This window comes from Neurospora crassa, linkage group I (genome assembly GCF_000182925.2).
Source record: "Neurospora crassa OR74A linkage group I, whole genome shotgun sequence".
NCBI lineage: Eukaryota > Fungi > Ascomycota > Sordariomycetes > Sordariales > Sordariaceae > Neurospora > Neurospora crassa.
The window spans coordinates 6976369-6993528 of record NC_026501.1 but is presented as its reverse complement, the minus strand read 5'-3'; the positions used below and the strand labels follow the sequence as shown (position 1 = coordinate 6993528).

Below are 17160 nucleotides of genomic sequence, written 5' to 3'. Positions count from 1 at the left end.
TCCCTTTCTTATAGCTCCAATTGCTAACATTCTCACCTTTGTATTGCAAAGCACAGCCAGAACCTCTACCCAAAATGTGGGGCCTAGTCCTACCTATCAGCTTCTCGATGTCAACAGAACTAGTGCCTTATCTCTACCAGGAAACACTATCTCCAGTCACCATCGCCAACAGTGGACTACAAAATACACTTCTCAGGACTCAGAGCAGACGACTCCATCGGTATACCCCCAAGTGGAAGCATAACAACCCGTATCAGGTCGGTGAAACGTTACCTTTAACCTCTCGCAAAGATTCACTCGTTGTCAGGGGCTACAAAACCTCAATAAGACGGGCCGTAATAGGAAAGAGACCGAATACATCGATGAAAAGGCTGTCCAACGATCACGCAGCCCCATAACAGCGAGGTCATGTCTACTATAAACGACGGATCAGCGTCCCAGGACAGGCAGCCCGGTAAGCTTGAAGCGAATCATGGTCGTCTTCAAGCAGAACCGACTACAAGCCAGGCTTACTCCTCCCTAATTGCAGAGAACCAACGACTGGAAGCTAAGATTCAGGAGTTATTGAGTGAACTCTCTAAGAGGACACAGTACATCGATAGGCAGAAAGATTCGTTGGCAAAGAGCGCGACTAAAGCTTATGAATACAAAAGGCTAGCCACTTGTCAAAAAAAGGAAGTCGCAGGAGCAAAGGAGCGCCATCTCAAACAGCAAGGATGTGCAACAATCAGAGTTGAGGGGTTTAAGCCGATAAATCGTCGAGACCAGTCAGAGGACCACATGCACGCTCCTCAAAAGCAGCAAGCTGAAGCTCACAGAACTAATGAGCTGGAGCGGGAGTGCAACAATCTGAAGATACAGCTAATAGAGGTTGAGAAAAATTGGGCTACTGAGCGACAAGCCGCAACGGAGAGGGTTGCAAAGCTGGAGGCCGAGTACGATTTCTTGAGAGAAGAAAACAAGCAAACAGAGAACAGTCACCATGATGCATTGAACAAATGTAAGAGGTGGAAAGATTGCTATCATGAGCAGCTTGAAAAGATGAAGGTACTGCAAGAAAAGCACGAACAGTCGGAGAACCAACTGAACATCGCTAAACACGAACTAAAGACAAAAGCTGAGGAAGCCCGCATTGCCGACTCGGACAGAGAAGCTGCTAGCAACAAACTCAAAGACCTCGAAAGGGAATGCAAACAGCTAAAGGAACAGCTAACTGTCGTCCAAAACGAACGCAATTATGAGCAACAGGCCGCAACCAACAAAGTCAGCGAGATGTCAAAGGAGTGTGGTCGGTTGAAGAAACAGATCATTGCGATACAGAGCGAGTCGGCCGCAAAAGTCGAAGAAGCCCTTAATGCCCAGAGAGATTCCTCAACTCGGACGGTTGCCAGAATCGAGGAAGAACGTGGAAAGCTGAAAGAACAGGTGGCCACTGCTCAAGAACAGTTAGCCACCCAGGCCAAGAAAGCTCTAGAGGCCGAAGTCAAAGAGAAAAATGCCACCAAGAGAGTTACGGAACTTGAAGAAAGGTGCAAAGCGTTGGAGAAGCAGTTATCAACTTGTGAAACCCGGCTAGATGAGGAAGCAGCGGCTTTTACCGTCACCTTGAAGCAAGTGACAAAACGAAAGACAGAGCTCGAGGAAGAGTGTAGCCGCCTGAGGGAAACGATGACTGCTGACAAGAAGAATGCATCCGACAAAATTTTTGAGCTCAAGAAGGAATGCCAGATCGACAAGGAAAAGGCCGCTAAGTTTGAACAGAAATTTCTCGAATACCAGAACCAAGCTGCCACCATTGAATGCCAACTAGAGGCAGCTATTACCTCAGGGGAACGAAGCCGGGACCAGCTAGCAACAACTGAGAGACAGCTGGCTATCAAGACCGAGGAAGTCAATGAGGTCAACGTCAAACTACAGAATGCCGGTGCAAGAATCAACGAACTTGAAGAAGCGCAAAAACCTATCGAAAAAGAGATCTCCACTCTCAAAGGACTGTTGAGCTTAGCAACAAGCGCCAAAAAATATCGTACTGCCGAACTGGAGCAAGCATCCATGCGAGTGAGGGAACTGCAACAACAAAATAACCATCTCCGCAGGGAACAGATTCAAACTGCTGCCGCAAAAGCACAAGCGATCGACCAATGTGCGAAGCTCAAGGCGGAATGCGACCGTTACCAAGTGCAGGTCAACAATCTCGAAGAAAAACATCGCCGCTACAGCAAGGAGGTCACCAGACTTGAACAGGAATGCCTCGGTCACCAGAAGCGTATTACCACCATTGAAGGTCAACTGGAAATAGCTGTGGAATTAGATAACCGAAGCCGCGCGTCCGTAAAACTGGTGGACGAGTTATCACAAAAGATTGCTGCGCTCAAGGAGGAATGCCGTCAATACGCTCTTACGGAAACCAACGAGAATGACCTGGCGGTAATACCTACAAGACTCGACGCAACGGGGGAATTGGCAGCTCTTCGAGACGCTGTCAACAATGGCTTGAGCAGAAAGGCGCAGGCAGTGAGTATGACTTGTAGGGTTATCCGGTTCAGCTTTGAAGGGCAATCGAATGCAGGGGCAGGCGTGTTATTAGCAGTTCCGATGCTTTTGTATAACGTTTCCGAGCTGGATATTGCCGTCAAGGAAGTTATAGGCCGGTTAGCGTGCTTAACTACCTCTACAAATTGAGGGACTATAGGGTTACTACTGGAGGCCTTGATGCGGTAGAATGAGGGAGTTTCAGTCTTATAAAAAGTCCGGCTATTACTGTAATAATATACTTCTACCACCTATGTAGTTTCCTATAGCGAAAACACTTTAATGGGTCTGAATTCAGCATGCTTTGAGCTAGAAAACGCTTCCAACACCTGTCAAAAGATCTATCAGCAAAGACCAAAGGCCTCAACTAGTACGACTAGATGTAAAGGTATAGAAGAGGCAGACAAGAAGTACTCCGCTCAGACATTGTAAGGATCTTCCCACAACCATTCATCAGCTCCCACTCCCACGTTGAACCCCTGGCCGCCCTGACCCACGTCCTCCTCAAATTTCTTTACAACCTGCTTCAGATCCCCCAACATGCTTGCAAGCAGATCGCTTGCCGCCGGAACACTGCCCTCCTTTACCAGCTCACGAACCACTTTTCCCACGCGACTCACTTGCTTGGACTTGGTAAGTATGGCGGCGAGGCCCTTCTTCGTGCCCTCTTCCTTGGCTTCCAGCGCGCGACCCTTCTCCTCGACTTCTCTGGTACGACGCTCAAGGTTCTGGGTTCTGACGTGGAGCTGACCCGTCTCCAAGTTGCGACGATCGACGAGGTCGCTCAGCCGGCGGCACTCGAGCTCGAGCTCGGCATATGTCATCTTGTCGGATCCAGAGCTTTCTTCGTCGCCGGTCTCGCCCTCATCGTGAACCTCGATCTCTTCTATCTCCTTGCCGATCTTGTGCACTCGCGTGCGTTGTTGTGCCTCGACTTTGGCGAGGGTCTCGTCGATTGATGCAAACCTGAGCATCGGGGTTGTGACCTGCCCCTGCCCCTGGTCTTTGACTTTCTTGTTGAGCAGTTGCTCGTTCTGGGCCTCTAGGTTTGTGATCTTGTTGGAGAGTTTGACTTTCTCCGCAGCACTGTCGTCTTTGAACTTCTTCAGTTCAGCTGCTAGGACCTGTTGATGCGCAATTTCCGCCTTCAGCTGGGCGGTACTTTCCTCCGTAACCTGCCTGAGCTTGGCTTCCAAAGCCGCGACCTTGCTCGCCATCGTCTGCTCCGTGACTTCCTTGGCAATCTCGGCTTGCTTGACCTCTTCCTTCAGTCCACTGATGACTTGGTTGTATGCGGTCGCAATCGCATTTTTCTCAGCCAAGGCCTGTTCGTGCTCCTCGATTTCCTCGTGCAACCTGTCGATTTTCCTTGAGAGGTGCCGATTTTCGTTCTCAGAGGCAGTCAAACGGTGCCTAAGCTGCTCAGTAGTGTGGCCCGAAGCGTCAGGGCAAACTGAGAATAATGTCAGATGAGCTATCAGCAACTATTCAAACCTCTGTTGTGTTTCCTTGGTGTCTGTTTACGGACATGGAGCCACTTACTGTACTTATGCCAAATCTGGCAATCCGCAAAGAAGTCTTGAAAGTCGTTCGCGTAAGTCGGGTGAATTGCACCAAAGCACTGGACACGTGCAGGCGCAATCGACCTCGCCCACCATCTCTTCATGGACTCCATTTCTAGCTGAAGCTCAACTCTTGACACATCCGGGTGAAGTAAATGAACGTGTCGGAGAATTCCCATTAGGTTCGGCACGTACACCCTCGAGGGCCCATGGGTATGCGGCGACATTTGCGGTTGCTGTACCGCCGAATATGGCGGAGGGGGAAGAGGGGGAGAGGGTGTCTCGTCTGACATCGTGCTTTCCCTTGTTTGGTCGTTGTTGATCACTGACGAAGACGAGGAAGAAGATGATGAAGATGGAAGGGGGAAGAAGAAGTGTAAGGTATGGTCAAGGTGAGAGTGGGCTTGAAGGAAACCGAGCTTGGCTCTTGAAAAGAGAAAAGAAGTGAAAAAGGCACTAATGTGACATGGAAGGTTATTAGAAGTACCCCGCGGCAGATAGAACGCAGATTATTGCGGCCTAAAACCCCGTCCTCGTCCGAAGTATGAAACGCGTGAGTTGAGATAGGGGGGCGCTTTGGAGAGAGCATTGCTAGCTCAAGCTCTGGATTAACGTACAAGGAACTCTTGCCAAGTAATGACAAACAATGTATGCAGTACAGTATTGCTATTCTCGAGCCGAAACATCCAAAGAACACTCCACTCTATTTTAACCCATGTATATTAAGATGGATTACCGTCTGGTGATTGGATATCGCACGGTAGATGCAAGCTCAACAGGTCAATACATGTAACCCATTGTCTGAACTATGCGAGTCCTGAGCCAAGATATTCGTTTGCGACTCTCAATGCTCTTAATCGCTCAAAGGGATGTATGATCTTGCGAGATCCACATGAAAGAGACCACAACTTGAGAGGTTAAGGCTCCTTCCTGCTTGAAGTGCAGATCTACACCTAGCTGTCATGTCACATACAGGGGCTTGAGCTACTGCGTGCTTGTAACAAGAAGACGAACTCGTCCGCTCCGTTTGCTCGCCACATAGCCGCCATGCCATCTGCCTGTCATCAGAAGCAGCTACTGAATCATACGTCTTATGGCTCGGAATTTCATCCGATCAAGGTGCTATGAACCGTAGTCCAAGGCATATTGCCTGTCTGTTGATGCGTTTTGTGTGTCAATAAAGACCTGGTGTAGGCGCTGGATATGACAACCCTCGGCCGAGGTATCTTGCGTTGCTCAGGCTCGAGCGAGTGTAATTGTGCCTAGGGCGATAAATGATGGGGTAACATAGGTAGGGTACATACCTCTAGGTAAGTACCGTAGAGATACTTACCTCTACCGTTTGAATTTGGTATCTCTGAATCGTACCCGTACCTGCTGCCTGACGGTAGCCTTCCTTCAATTCCTCACCCCTTCTTGTGGTTTCAATTACCGTGGGCCTGTGGCTGTCACCGGCTGTCCAAGTTTACTGCCGGCCCTTCTTCAAGTTCTTGCCAGTGCCCCCCACCCTGCGGCTTGGTATGAATTTTCCCCTTCTCACCCTCCATCCACGTATTTCTTTTCCTCTCTTTCCCACCTACATCACACTTACAAGCAAGCGTTGTCGCTTTCTACCGCCGCAACCAAACCACAATGCCGATCCGTCCCCCTGGCAACCCTCACCCGGTCAGCGAGCCGTAAGTCAGCCCACATCACCTTAAAACTCAATTCTCAAATGACCCAAGCACTTTGTCCCCGCTCACATTGTTTTCTTGCTTGTAGGACCCTTCGCTCGGTCTTTTGGGACCTTAACCATCTGGCCATGGGACACTGGGGGTAAGTCGACATGATTCATGCCAACACCTAACTCGACCCTAGGTAATATCTGAAGCTATCTCGTCTTCGTGCTGCTAATCATCAATCTCACAGTACCGGATATGAATACCTCCACACCTTTGACCATGCATTCCAGACATGGTGTCGGCAGGCCGGCATCGACCCCGATACTCCGTTTCGCGCCAACGGCAGGATCTTGCCCATCGTTCCGCTGGGTAGTAGGTACGTGGCCAATCCATCTGAACATTTGCTGAACACAAAGTGATATACTGCCTGCCTCGTGTCATGTCGCTAACCTTGGTCGTTTGCTGTAGCAAGCTCTAAGCGCACACCAGCGAAGAAGCGCGCAAGGAAAGCTATGTCACCGTGGGTGGCGTGAAGACTTTCCGCACCGAGGTCCAAGCAGCAGAGGTTCATGGACGCTCGAAGGCTAAGGTCATGGTCATTTACACAGACCCATCGGATATTCCACCTACGCCCAAGTCGCCTGCTTAACCAGCCTTCGCTTGATGACGACAGCCTCGGCCTCGCCAACATCAAACAATTCTTCGCAGTTTAAATGTGATCGCGGCGGATACAACAACTCGTACAACAACCGCCACGATGACTTGACCGAAACTGATGAGGACTGTCGAGGAAGCACATGGCATGGAGGATTTATCAACCTAAGGGACTGGGTTAGATCATTAGACCAAATATCAGCCGTCTTCACACATCTTGCTGCGTGCGCCTTGATTCCTCTACTCGTAATATAGTCAAGTGCATTGTTGATGTAGTGTGACTGCCCATCGAGTTGCGTGTAAGTTCCTTGTCTTTGAGTGCGGGTAGGTTTTCTCCCCATGATAGCGAGAGCCTGAGGCACTTCACTCGGCTATTTGCGTTGCGCCGCTTCTTCCTGCTTGGCTTCCAGCAGGGTATGTTACCTACCTCGAGAACGAGATGAAGAGCATGCATGAGACGAAGGGAGGTTGAGGTTTTGTTTCGCAATATGGTATGGATCTCAGCATTTGCCCAGGACTCCAGGTGCTTCTTTCTTCAAAGGTTGGCTCGTTGCAGGCGAAGGTCTCTAGCTCTTTACCGGATTCCTTGGATTTCACTGTGGTTGACGATAATGCTCTTGGTGAGTATATCAGTCTGGTCGAAGGATGTTTGACATGAATGGTCGGTCATTTCATATCATGATATGGTGTCTCAAAGATCGACAGAATGACTAGATCGTTGGTACTGCAAAGGCCATTGGGAATTCGTAATTGGGAACATTGGTGAGTTGATGAAGGCCGTTATGCGTATGGACCGTTGTGCATATAGACCGTTGCATCCGTCAACATAAGTGTTGTATGTAATCAGGTCGTCTCCGGCTGTTTGTGGTGGTGTCCTTGTTCTGCCATGGCCCATGTAAATGCCATCTTTCGTCATCCCCTGAGTAACGTCGATAGCAAGAGTTGATTTGCTTTCTGATAGCTGAGTGAATTACTTGGTAAGCCTTCACATGCTGCCGGATAATGGTCGTGCGGATCTTAGACAGTGATGGATGATGGTGAAGAAAAGAAAGAAGGACGAAAGTCAAGAAAACGACCGACGTCAAAAGTGGGTCTCTCACGTGAAGATAACATACCAATGATATGGAACTCTATTTCTGCTTCCCGTGGGGTTCGGCGGGTTTTCAGGGGCTAGCGCCAACCGAAACCCACTGAAGCCCCTCTTCGTTCCGGGGCTTCCCCGTCCACCGTTCCACTCGCTGCAGCAAAATTTCGGCTGCTGTCACGTCATTGGGTCCGGTCCATGTCCGAGGAAAACGACCTAGGGACCCAATCACTCACTCACTCACTCACACCACACCACATCAATTTTGATCCGCGGACACCACTGCTACACTCTCACCCTTTTCTTTCACTTCTCACTCTCTTTTCACACGTCAAGGACCACATACCTACTTCCCTTACCCATCCGCCACCGGCCTTCCCAGTCGCCCGCCATGTCCTCCCCCGCAGAGTGCCGCATCCTCGTCTTCGCCTCCGGCAACGGCTCCAACTTCCAGGCGCTCGTCGACGCCCTGGCCGCCGGCAACATCCCCAACGCGCGCATCACCCGCCTGATCGTGAACAGGGGCAAGGCGTACGCGACGACGCGCGCCGAGAAGGCCGGGATCCCTTGGGAGTACTACAACCTGATCTCGCACGGCTTCCAGGAGCGCGGTGAGACGGACCCGGAGAAGTTGCAGGAGGCGCGCAACAAGTACGATGCTGCCCTGGCCGAGAAGGTGCTCGCGCTGGATGAGAAGACGGAAAGGCCGCATCTGATTGTACTCGCCGGGTGGATGTATATCTTTGGCAAGCACTTTTTGGCGCCCATCGCGGAAAGGGGGATCAAGGTCATTAACTTGCATCCGGCGCTTCCTGGTAGGTCATTGCTGGGACGAGGGGCTGTATGCTGTGGGAGGGAAAACGGGATTGTCCGCTGACATCTCATGCGCTCTGCACTAGGCAAATATGACGGTACACACGCCATTGACAGGGCGTACGCCGACTTCCAGGCTGGAAAGCTGGAGAACAACAAGACCGGCATCATGGTGCACTATGTAATCGAGGCCGTTGACCAGGGTGCGCCCGTCCTTGTGCGCGAGATCGAGTGCCGTGAGGGTGAGAGCCTGGAGCAGCTAGAGGAGAGGATACACTCCCATGAGCATTCTCTCATTGTTGAAGCCACCGCCAAGATTGCCGGCGAGATCATCGCCTCTCAGCAGGCGCAAAAATGATTTGGTGTCGGCAGCTTCAATGAGGATGTGGTATGGCAATGATGAAAGACGACAAGGAAATAGACACGAAAACACCGGCATGACACGAGGACCTGGGCCATGTTCAACATCACAGGCTCAACCGCATAGATGTGCAAATCGACAGGGCAAATAAGGTTTCGAACGGAAAGGACTACGCGTTGGATGGATACTAAACAGACCAAGGGGTTTATGCATTTCAACACTAAATATACCTAGTACAGGGTACCGGGAGACCGGCGTGATGACATGAACTACGCTTCAAGGCTTCCCTGAAAGGTCAGAACGGAGACGGGCGTTCAAGATGAAGGACACTTTTCCGCGGCGATGTTCTGGATCGTGGGCCAAAAAGCCAAAACATCCATGTCGCAATCAAAAAACGATGAGTCAGAAGAGGACAGGGATGGTTGTTCGAGCTGGCCACAAAGCACAAAAAACATACAACACCAGGGATTCGCTGGTCGTCACCGACCCAACTACTAGTCTGGCCCTCACTGGCTTATCTATGGGAGAGCGGACGGGATCCCGAGTTCTCCAGTGGGTATGGTCGTATGTGATCGACATGAACGAGGAATAGGTTTAAGTATGTGTATTTGACAAAAGCAAGACGGCTGTTGTCTGCGATCTCTTCAATGTGGGTTCCGTGAAACACCCCTTTTTAGTGTAAACAATCGAGGATCCACAAACCGATACGGCCACTGACATAGTACTTCTATGATCCCAACCCAGGGATGTTGACTGAGGAAAAAAACCGACTGTCAGCCGATATGCGGTACATACCGAGACCAGTTAGGTACCAGGTATGCAGAGTCCGGGAGATGAGCAAGGTTGATGAAGCAAACCACCACCAAGTAAAGCCGTGTCAAGGTGTAAATGGCAAGAAGCAATATGACAATAGTGTCAAAGATGACCTTGTAAACGAAGAAGAGAATGAGAAGAAAAATGTATACGACATGTGCCAGTCCCTTGATCATATCTTGATCAAAGCCTTCCCAGGGCTGTGGCAACAGTCGAACAATCTTGCGTATGGGGATAATCCACATGACCCATGATATCAGTAGGGAGATCCAGTCCTCGGGCTTGACGTTCGCTTGGATGTTTTGGAGGACGGTGTGTATCTCGGTGATCCTCCCAAACGGATCTTGCCAGAACGGCGGAAACAAGCTCCACGAGGCGACGAAGAAGACCGGGATGATGGTGGCTGTTATGGTAAGGCTCGACACCCTCCACAGCGTCTTTTCAATCTCGGTGAAGAAAGGTGCATTCCAGGCAACGCAATGGAGACCACCGTAAATAAATCCAAAGATGCTGAATCCCAAGCAAAACCCGAAGTGTGTGCCGGGTTCTCCAAACCGAGGAAAGTTTCCAATGCGATCCTTCAGGAGGTTGGAAGGGACTGTGTCGAAATCATCATAGAGAAGGGAGAGTTGCCACCGCCGGACGTCAGAATGGAGGACCCGCACATAAGGAACTAACCGACTGATCTCCTCCAACCGTCTCGCTGGGACTGAATCGTCTATAGGCTTGTCAAAGAACCCAGCGCCACGTAACTCGATACTATCCCAGTCGTTACCCTGCTTCATATCGGAAGCAACTTTCTCCTTGTCCCCCGCAGGTGTCGTTTGAACAAGGCGCAAAAGATCTTCGGATTTGTCCACCTTCAGGAAAAGAGGCTCTCGAGAAGTCCTACAAGGTTTAGCTAGTGGTTAGCAAACTTGGTGGCCAGCGGATACTGACAGGCATCTGCGAATGTGTTGGAAACTCACTTGTGCCTGTCCGAGAAATGGTAGTCCAAAGGCGTGTAAACGAGATCTTCGAAAGCCGTCCGTCGAGCGCCAAACATACCGAATTTTCTCTTGACTGGTCCCTTTCGGTTGATACTGATCCTGTGCTCAAGCTTTCGGTTTCTTTTGGTTCGACAGGAAACACAAAACTTTGCACATCCTTGTGAAGGTGTGCTGATTCTGACACTCTGAAGTCCAGCCTACTCTTGGTGCACATACTTGCAAGAAGCTTTGCCTCCACAGTTATACCTTCGGGGTCGAATGGGATTTTCTCCGGCTCGTCAATGCTCAGAGGCTTACTCCACCACAAGCTGTAGATGATCAAGGTGCATACTGCATGGCCAAAGGTGTTGAGTTCTAGTAAACTTATTGCTAGACCCTGGGCAAACCGAGTGAAGCATTGGGCACAGAACCATGATGCTGCCAGACGATTATGTTTGTTAGCATCTGTGAGAAACACGACAGGTTTCAGCAAGCGTAGTGAAGATAAGTACCTTGCAAGCAAACCAGTGCCTTGGCCAGGGTGTTTCCTTTGCTCTTGTCCTGTATGTGCACGAGTGATGGCTTGGGAATCAGGGAGTTTAGTCCTTTCTCCTTGAAAAGGGCCAGTGCTTCCGGAACCAGCGTAAGCCGTGTTCGGCATGCCCCGTTCGACTTCCAAGGGAGGAAGGATTGCGTCTCCGCCTTGTCATCGCTTCTGGGTTGATTATTCATTTCGACAACGAAGCCGCCCATGACAGCCAGAAAGCTGTGCATCATGGTCCACTTGGGTGTGGGGGAGGTCTATGTCAAGGTGTTAGCTTCTGGCGACGTCTGTTGGCTTGTGTGCAGTATACCTCCAAGTCCATTGTGCGCCTGCGACGCCTGAAGCAAGATGACATGCGTGTCCAAAACCGTGAAAAGTAGCCACGGGTCTCTTCGGGTGGGTTCATTGCTTTGGTGAGCTTGTTTGCCTGTGTGTGTTGCTGAAACGCAGCAAAGGCAATCTTTCGTCGTTCAAGGTGTTAGTGCAGAAAAGACCAAAACAAAGGGGAGAACATCTTACCAGCTCTGGGCAGACAAGACCCATTATCATCCATCCAGTCTTGCGTGAAAATTGCCTCGTGCCGCTTTCATTATGCCCAGGAACGTTAAAATGGAGAGAAGTCCACACACAAAGACCGAGGGTTAGGAAACATGTCGAGAAGATGGCAAACGTGCCTCGGCGGTCAGGCTCTGGTTCAAAGCGAGGGTCAGCTGGGCCGGTGAAAGCACTTCCGAAGATTCCAGAGTGGAACATTGCAGATAACTTGAAGTGGGAGTAGAAGAATGAAGGGTGTGAGTCAGGGGAGCGAACAAGTCTCGGGGTGTCAACAAGGACTATGATGCAAGAGTCAGCAGGAAGTCGAAGATACCTGGGAAGGGAGAAGCCCGCAATATATGTGCGAGAAGGCTCTCAAGAACCTCTTATTCGTACTGCTCCAGCTGTAGGTAGGTTTCGGGTGTTGTTGTACAACCAAGGAGAAGCATCTAGACTTAGCCCAGATCGCTAGGTAGGCACAATAGAAACCAGCCGTGGCGCACCCTACACCATTAGTCCCGAATATGAGTCTGCGAATCATCAAGTACATCGCCATAGCCGAGGGCTGGATTTTGAACAGCTGGCAGCCGGGCATATCAGAAAAAGGAAGTATCAAAAGCAGCCTATGGTCGTGGAACTTGTCAACTGGAGGCTGAAAGCCACCAAGGCAAACTAGACCTAGTGGATGCATTCAACCTTAGGGGCTCGCGCCGGACGGGATCGGGGAGGTGCTCGTCAAGAATGGAGAATTTGGGGCGGGTCAGGGCGACGGAGTGGATTGACGAACCTTAACGGCATATCATTAGCTTCAACGCTCCAGTATGGTAATAGCAAAGAGGGCTTTCGTACGGCGTGAATGTACATAATGCATAGCGGTCCAAACCAACTCAGCGTAAACACCTTTGACACCGCCTAACCCGAAGGTCCATGTATAGCACAGACTGAAACACCGTAATCAAATAGCATCGTACGTGAGCGAACGACAAGGCGACCAATCGCAAGGACGAGATAGATCGTATCTAGCTCGGTGAGCAAGCAGCCGGCTTGCAGCGGCCTGTGCGCCTATCAGGCAAAGGGGGTAGAAGTCAAGGAGGGGAGCAGAGCCTAGAACAGCTTGTCCACTCTGTGGCGGCGAAGTGGTGAGGTCAAAAAAAAAGAAACAAAAGCAATGGAATGCTACTGTAGAAGCTCAGTGTTGAACGTTGCTTCGGACATATACTGTAATCGGAAGTGCTGCTTGTCAAGGTCGAAGTGTCGTCGCAGAATTTGTCTCAATTCAGTTACCCCTCCATCGATCCAATTGAGAGGATAGACAGGGACGGGATGTGACTTCCTGGCTTGCGCAGAGTCCAGGTGCAACATCAAGAAGACGGGAAGGAAGCTGCCTCCCACGTTACACAACTTCCCTCTATAGGCGAAGAGGAGTAATCATTCGTTGTTCCCACACTCGAACTGAATGACTGACAATTGTCACTGTCGTGTTGCCCCGCCCCCTTCCCCCTACCTTCCATCCAGAGCCCAGTCCCCAGGTACTCGACCCTGAACCCTTGCGGTTTTCGCGATGTACTCAACTTTCTTCCCGCACCTACCATGATAGCGTCAAGGACCAGCGGCATGCTCGCACAACGACACGTCATGGCCCAATGGCCCTCAAGGCCACAGCTCCCTTTCCGAGCAATTGTGCCCCTACAAATCTCAAACCGAGTAAATCACCTGCCTCGGCCTCAAATCAGACCCTACTATGACGAGCCAACTACCCCCTCACACCTGGACGCCATCTATCGCGACCCCAAGTACTCACGCATCCTGCGCAAAGTCTACGGCGCGCCCTTCCAAAGCCTCGCCAAGCCGCGAATAGACGAATGGTTTGCTTATTGCCTCCAACGTACATTCCCCTCCTCCGGAACACAAATGACCATCCAAGACCGCACCCGCGCCAAACACGAATGGGCCCAAGAAGTCCTCCATCTGCGCGAACCCTACAACCGCACGCCATGGCGGTGGGACTCGCTCAGTCAGCGGTCCGAGCCGCCAGCGGGTGTGCGGCAACCTGGGGAGCCAGTCGCGGATTTTCTGGACAGACTGCCGCCGGTTCCGGGGCCGAAAATGGGCGGGAAGAATGACCGGTTTGTGCCGCGGTGGTATGTAGTTGAGAACCCCAATCGGGAGGCGTACTTTGTAAAGGGGTATTTGGATCATGGGAAGGCGCATGAGCCGCATCGGTTTGGGCTTTGGATTGCGAATCTGAGGAATGCGTACATGACGCTTTTTCAGCAGGTGGCGTATAAGAGGAGGATTGGGAGGATGAGTGAGGAGAGGTATCGGGAGGAACTGAGGGACTTTATTGGGAGGAAGGCGAGGCAGTTTAGGTTGGTAAGAGGGGAGGTACGTACTAACATATTCTTGGTTTTTCCTTACTGAAATGCCAACTGGCTGTCAAGCTAACTTGTTTTCCCAGTGGATGATTTCCGTCCCTACTTCTGAAGCGACCAAAGTCTGGTCGGAAATAGCCCAAGCAACTGACCTCAACATCCTCGGCACCTCCGCCCGGATCGCCACCTCTTCCGTTATAGACTACCCAAACCATCGGCTAATCGCCGTCCAGACGGTCGACTTCTCCGACCACGAAGATGTGGACCGCGTCCTTCGCCGCCTTGAGGGCATGGGCATCGTAGACCGCACCAGCACACCGCCCATCAGCTATCAAACAGAAGCATATTACTATCTCGGTATAGGACCCAACAACATCCACAATATGCCTACAGCCTTTTACACCAGCGAGCAGTTCTTCAATGACGGACTGAGATCCAATCTAAAACGGAGGCGGCCAGGGCAAATGCTGGATGAATCCCTGCTGCGAGGAAGCGACGATTTGCAAAGGAAGCAGCAGGAGGAGCAAGAAGAACAGGAGGAAATTGCGGACTTCGGCCGGATCTGGAATCAGGAGCCCGAGGAGAAGAAACGGATGTGGATCCCGCCGCAAGTGATGGTGCAGAGGGATCCGAACGTGTTCCAGGAGCTGGAGATCGCCAAGGCGGAGGCGGAGAGGGAAAGGGCTGGGAAGAAGAAGGTGAAGAGGATGACGATGAAGGAGTGGGAGGAGACGGAGGATGACGATGATCCGGTTGCGATGGCGTTGAATGCAAAGAGGGTTGAGTGAATGGGCCAGTAAGCGATTCGTGACGGGTCAAGTACTTCTGTTTTTGGTGTTTGACTGGTATTAAAGGGTGGTATGTAGAATTTTGAGGACGTTGTCTAGCTTGTGCTTCCAGATGTTGTTGCCGGAGCTGTCGCCTGGTGCTTGTCCTGATTTCGGTCCCCTGGCCTTTCTCTTTCTGGGTTAACTACATCTTCGATTGGACGTCAGGTCCGTTGGTGCTACTTCTGCGTCATTCTCTACAGCGTGGCTTGCCCGCAATGCTGTCCAGTCGATTCGCCTTTGCGCTACATCGATTGAGGTCTCTCGGTCCGTCATGCTGGCGTCTGATATAGTTTCCAAGTCTCTCAGCTGCGGGACTACTCTCAGCCAGCGAGCCCGAGGAAAGAAGCGTACGAGCAATGGCTTTAGACAGGGCATGCAAGCGCATATGATGGCGACGTTCATTTCTACTATGCTGTTACGGTCAAGAGCGTGAATCTGGTTAGCTTGACTGAACGAGTGTCGCCACGGGGTTTGAAAAGACTACTTGCCCCCAGATATAGTTGAATGCCAGGCGCCAAGTGCGATCTTCATCTTCCCTATCCAGGATTGTCAAGATGAAGCGAAAAAGGCTGACTCCCAGCACGCTGGATTGCCTTCGCGTCAGCTACAGCCTTGTTCGAAAGTGTGGGCTGCGAGAACTTACAAGCCGCCTGTCCCCAGGATAGCGCCGATGGCAACCTTTTGAGCGAACGCCACTCTCAAGGGCCTGATGATAAATATGGGCAGCAACAAGATAATGACGTCAGTCACAACATTGATTCCCAGGAGCGATATATACCAGGTATCACTTTCCACGCATTTTCCTCCCTCCCAATGCTTCCAGAAGGTCTCGATCGGTTGGCACCAGTAAAGGACGCCTGTTGCCCCGACAAAATTGAAGGCAAGGACGAGAGCAATGGTGGAATAGACGGTATAAGTGAAGCCACGGCTCGTTGTAAAGCGCAGGTAGAAAGAGAGAATTGAGAATTTGGTGAAGAAGTTGGCAATTGGATACGTGCCAGTGACTCCAAATGCGCTGATCTGAAGGACGTGGTAAGTACCGGGGGACTGTTTCGAAGATGGGATATGAGAATGACATACGAGAAGATACTTGGTGTAGGTATTTTTGAAATCTGGAAGGTCATCCAAATGCTTACCAAGCCCATATTGTGTTTCTAGGTGAACACCCCTGAGATTAGCCCCCTTGTCTCAAACTTTAACCTTGGTGGTGCAGAGGAAAGACGAGGACACATACGTATCGTTACAGATACCGAGAAGAGGATGGAGAATATCTGGAGAAAACATTAGTTCAGCCTGGATCCTTGATAGGTAGGTATGCTCATATGTTTGGTATCGTACCAACGCAACGAGAATGTACCCTGTGTTGTACGCAGAGTTAGCGAAGCTGAGCACTTCCCTTAGGATCAATACACCTGATTCTGGGAGGCAGGTTCTTTGAGCTTACAATCTTCCTTTGGCTTGGATTTTAGGATGCGGCGGGTCGTGTAAAATCTAGCGCAGACAAATATGGCGGGGAAGACGGGAACAAGCCAAGCAGTTACAATAAGTTGAGGGACAAGCGTTTCACCTTCACCATGTGGCTTCCTCATTCGCGCGACCAAAACATTGCTGGATGGGCTTTGATGTTGGACGTCCATGGATCAAGACGTGCAGTTCAATGCCAGAGTGCGGCCTTGCACAGAATGAGGGCGGCGTGATATCGCAGTCTTTAAAAGGGCATTCGCTTGCAATCTCCTATCTCGTCCGCTAGGACGTTTATTCTTGTCATGAAGGTCAGACAAAGTCAGCAAAGGCCCACCCCGTTTGTGACTTGCGGGACCGACGCGCGAGGGGATCTAGACAGAAGGGGTTAGGCTGGAGCGGGTAGAGATTGGCGTTTCACTGCTCTCAGCCCAGACCATTCCTCAAACTGCCGCACTCCTTTCCATGGTCCGTAGGGCGTCCATCCACGATCACCGCTCATCGCTTCCAGGCACTACAGTAGTGCTAACGACTGAGGGTCTGTGATGGTAATGGAGCGCGTGGCGGCGAGGATCGAGGGATCGATGGAACTTTTTACTACACGCTAGTTCCGGGCATGCACAACGGTACGGGTCGTTGCCTGGCCTCACCGTGCCGGATTGATGAGGCCGGGGTTCGGATTGTGATCGACCCAGTGATCGAGATTCATTTGGTGTGCTTACTACGTAGACATATTCATTGGAAGAGTGATGAAAGGGTGAGCTTGAAGACCAAGACACGATGTTCGATCGAGGAAGGAAGTTGCAGTGTAAAAGAAGCAAAAGTACCCAAAACATTGCAATGTTCGTTAGTTGCATGGGATGTGCGCAGAGGATTCTACGATTGGTCACCTGCAGTCGGCTTAATCGCATAGATCAGCCCCTATCTCGCTAGGGTGATTCGTGCGGGAAATATGTAGAACGCGTCGCGTA

General features: G+C 50.9%; 7 protein-coding genes and 1 non-coding gene across 8 annotated transcripts; 4 read left to right on the top strand and 4 right to left on the bottom strand.

Moving 5' to 3' along the window:
• Positions 1-74: 74 nt before the first annotated feature.
• Positions 75-2713, top strand: NCU00840 (hypothetical protein; the record flags this gene model as incomplete). Its single annotated transcript, XM_958867.1, has 3 exons — positions 75-257; positions 391-2514; positions 2693-2713. 3 exons carry the CDS (start codon positions 75-77, stop codon positions 2711-2713), a joined length of 2328 nt encoding a protein of 775 aa, XP_963960.1.
• A 238-nt stretch (positions 2714-2951) lies between these two features.
• On the bottom strand, positions 2952-4387 carry NCU00841 (hypothetical protein; the record flags this gene model as incomplete). Its single annotated transcript, XM_958868.1, has 2 exons — positions 2952-3985; positions 4075-4387. 2 exons carry the CDS (start codon positions 4385-4387, stop codon positions 2952-2954), a joined length of 1347 nt encoding a protein of 448 aa, XP_963961.1.
• Positions 4388-5726: 1339 nt separating this feature from the next.
• Positions 5727-6404, top strand: NCU00842 (hypothetical protein; the record flags this gene model as incomplete). The annotated part of the gene is made up of 4 exons (XM_958869.1): positions 5727-5770; positions 5856-5909; positions 6003-6131; positions 6245-6404. 4 exons carry the CDS (start codon positions 5727-5729, stop codon positions 6402-6404), a joined length of 387 nt encoding a protein of 128 aa, XP_963962.1.
• Positions 6405-7645: 1241 nt separating this feature from the next.
• ad-9 (adenine-9) lies at positions 7646-9424 on the top strand. Its single transcript, XM_958870.2, has 2 exons — positions 7646-8308; positions 8393-9424. Exons 1-2 carry the CDS (start codon positions 7885-7887, stop codon positions 8662-8664), a joined length of 696 nt encoding a protein of 231 aa, XP_963963.1. The 5' UTR covers positions 7646-7884; the 3' UTR covers positions 8665-9424.
• Positions 9118-9233, bottom strand: NCU15604. Its single transcript, XR_897781.1, has one exon. It is a non-coding gene; the product is annotated as a 5S ribosomal RNA (ribosomal RNA).
• Positions 9425-9440: 16 nt separating the features above from the next.
• Positions 9441-12410, bottom strand: NCU00844 (hypothetical protein; the record flags this gene model as incomplete). The annotated part of the gene is made up of 8 exons (XM_958871.3): positions 12376-12410; positions 11861-12313; positions 11512-11681; positions 11303-11452; positions 10961-11249; positions 10686-10886; positions 10449-10542; positions 9441-10368 (listed from the first exon to the last, which is right to left on the bottom strand). Exons 3-8 carry the CDS (start codon positions 11539-11541, stop codon positions 9441-9443), a joined length of 1692 nt encoding a protein of 563 aa, XP_963964.2. The 5' UTR covers positions 11542-11681; positions 11861-12313; positions 12376-12410.
• A 616-nt stretch (positions 12411-13026) lies between these two features.
• On the top strand, positions 13027-14773 carry NCU00845 (hypothetical protein). Its single transcript, XM_958872.2, has 2 exons — positions 13027-13911; positions 13985-14773. Exons 1-2 carry the CDS (start codon positions 13117-13119, stop codon positions 14684-14686), a joined length of 1497 nt encoding a protein of 498 aa, XP_963965.2. The 5' UTR covers positions 13027-13116; the 3' UTR covers positions 14687-14773.
• NCU16432 (hypothetical protein) lies at positions 13259-16908 on the bottom strand. The gene is made up of 8 exons (XM_011395103.1): positions 16173-16908; positions 16067-16086; positions 15963-15999; positions 15809-15882; positions 15372-15748; positions 15217-15312; positions 13924-15140; positions 13259-13770 (listed from the first exon to the last, which is right to left on the bottom strand). The coding sequence occupies exons 1-7, from the start codon at positions 16363-16365 to the stop codon at positions 14867-14869; spliced, it is 1071 nt and encodes a 356-aa protein (XP_011393405.1). The 5' UTR covers positions 16366-16908; the 3' UTR covers positions 13259-13770; positions 13924-14866.
• Positions 16909-17160: the final 252 nt, after the last annotated feature.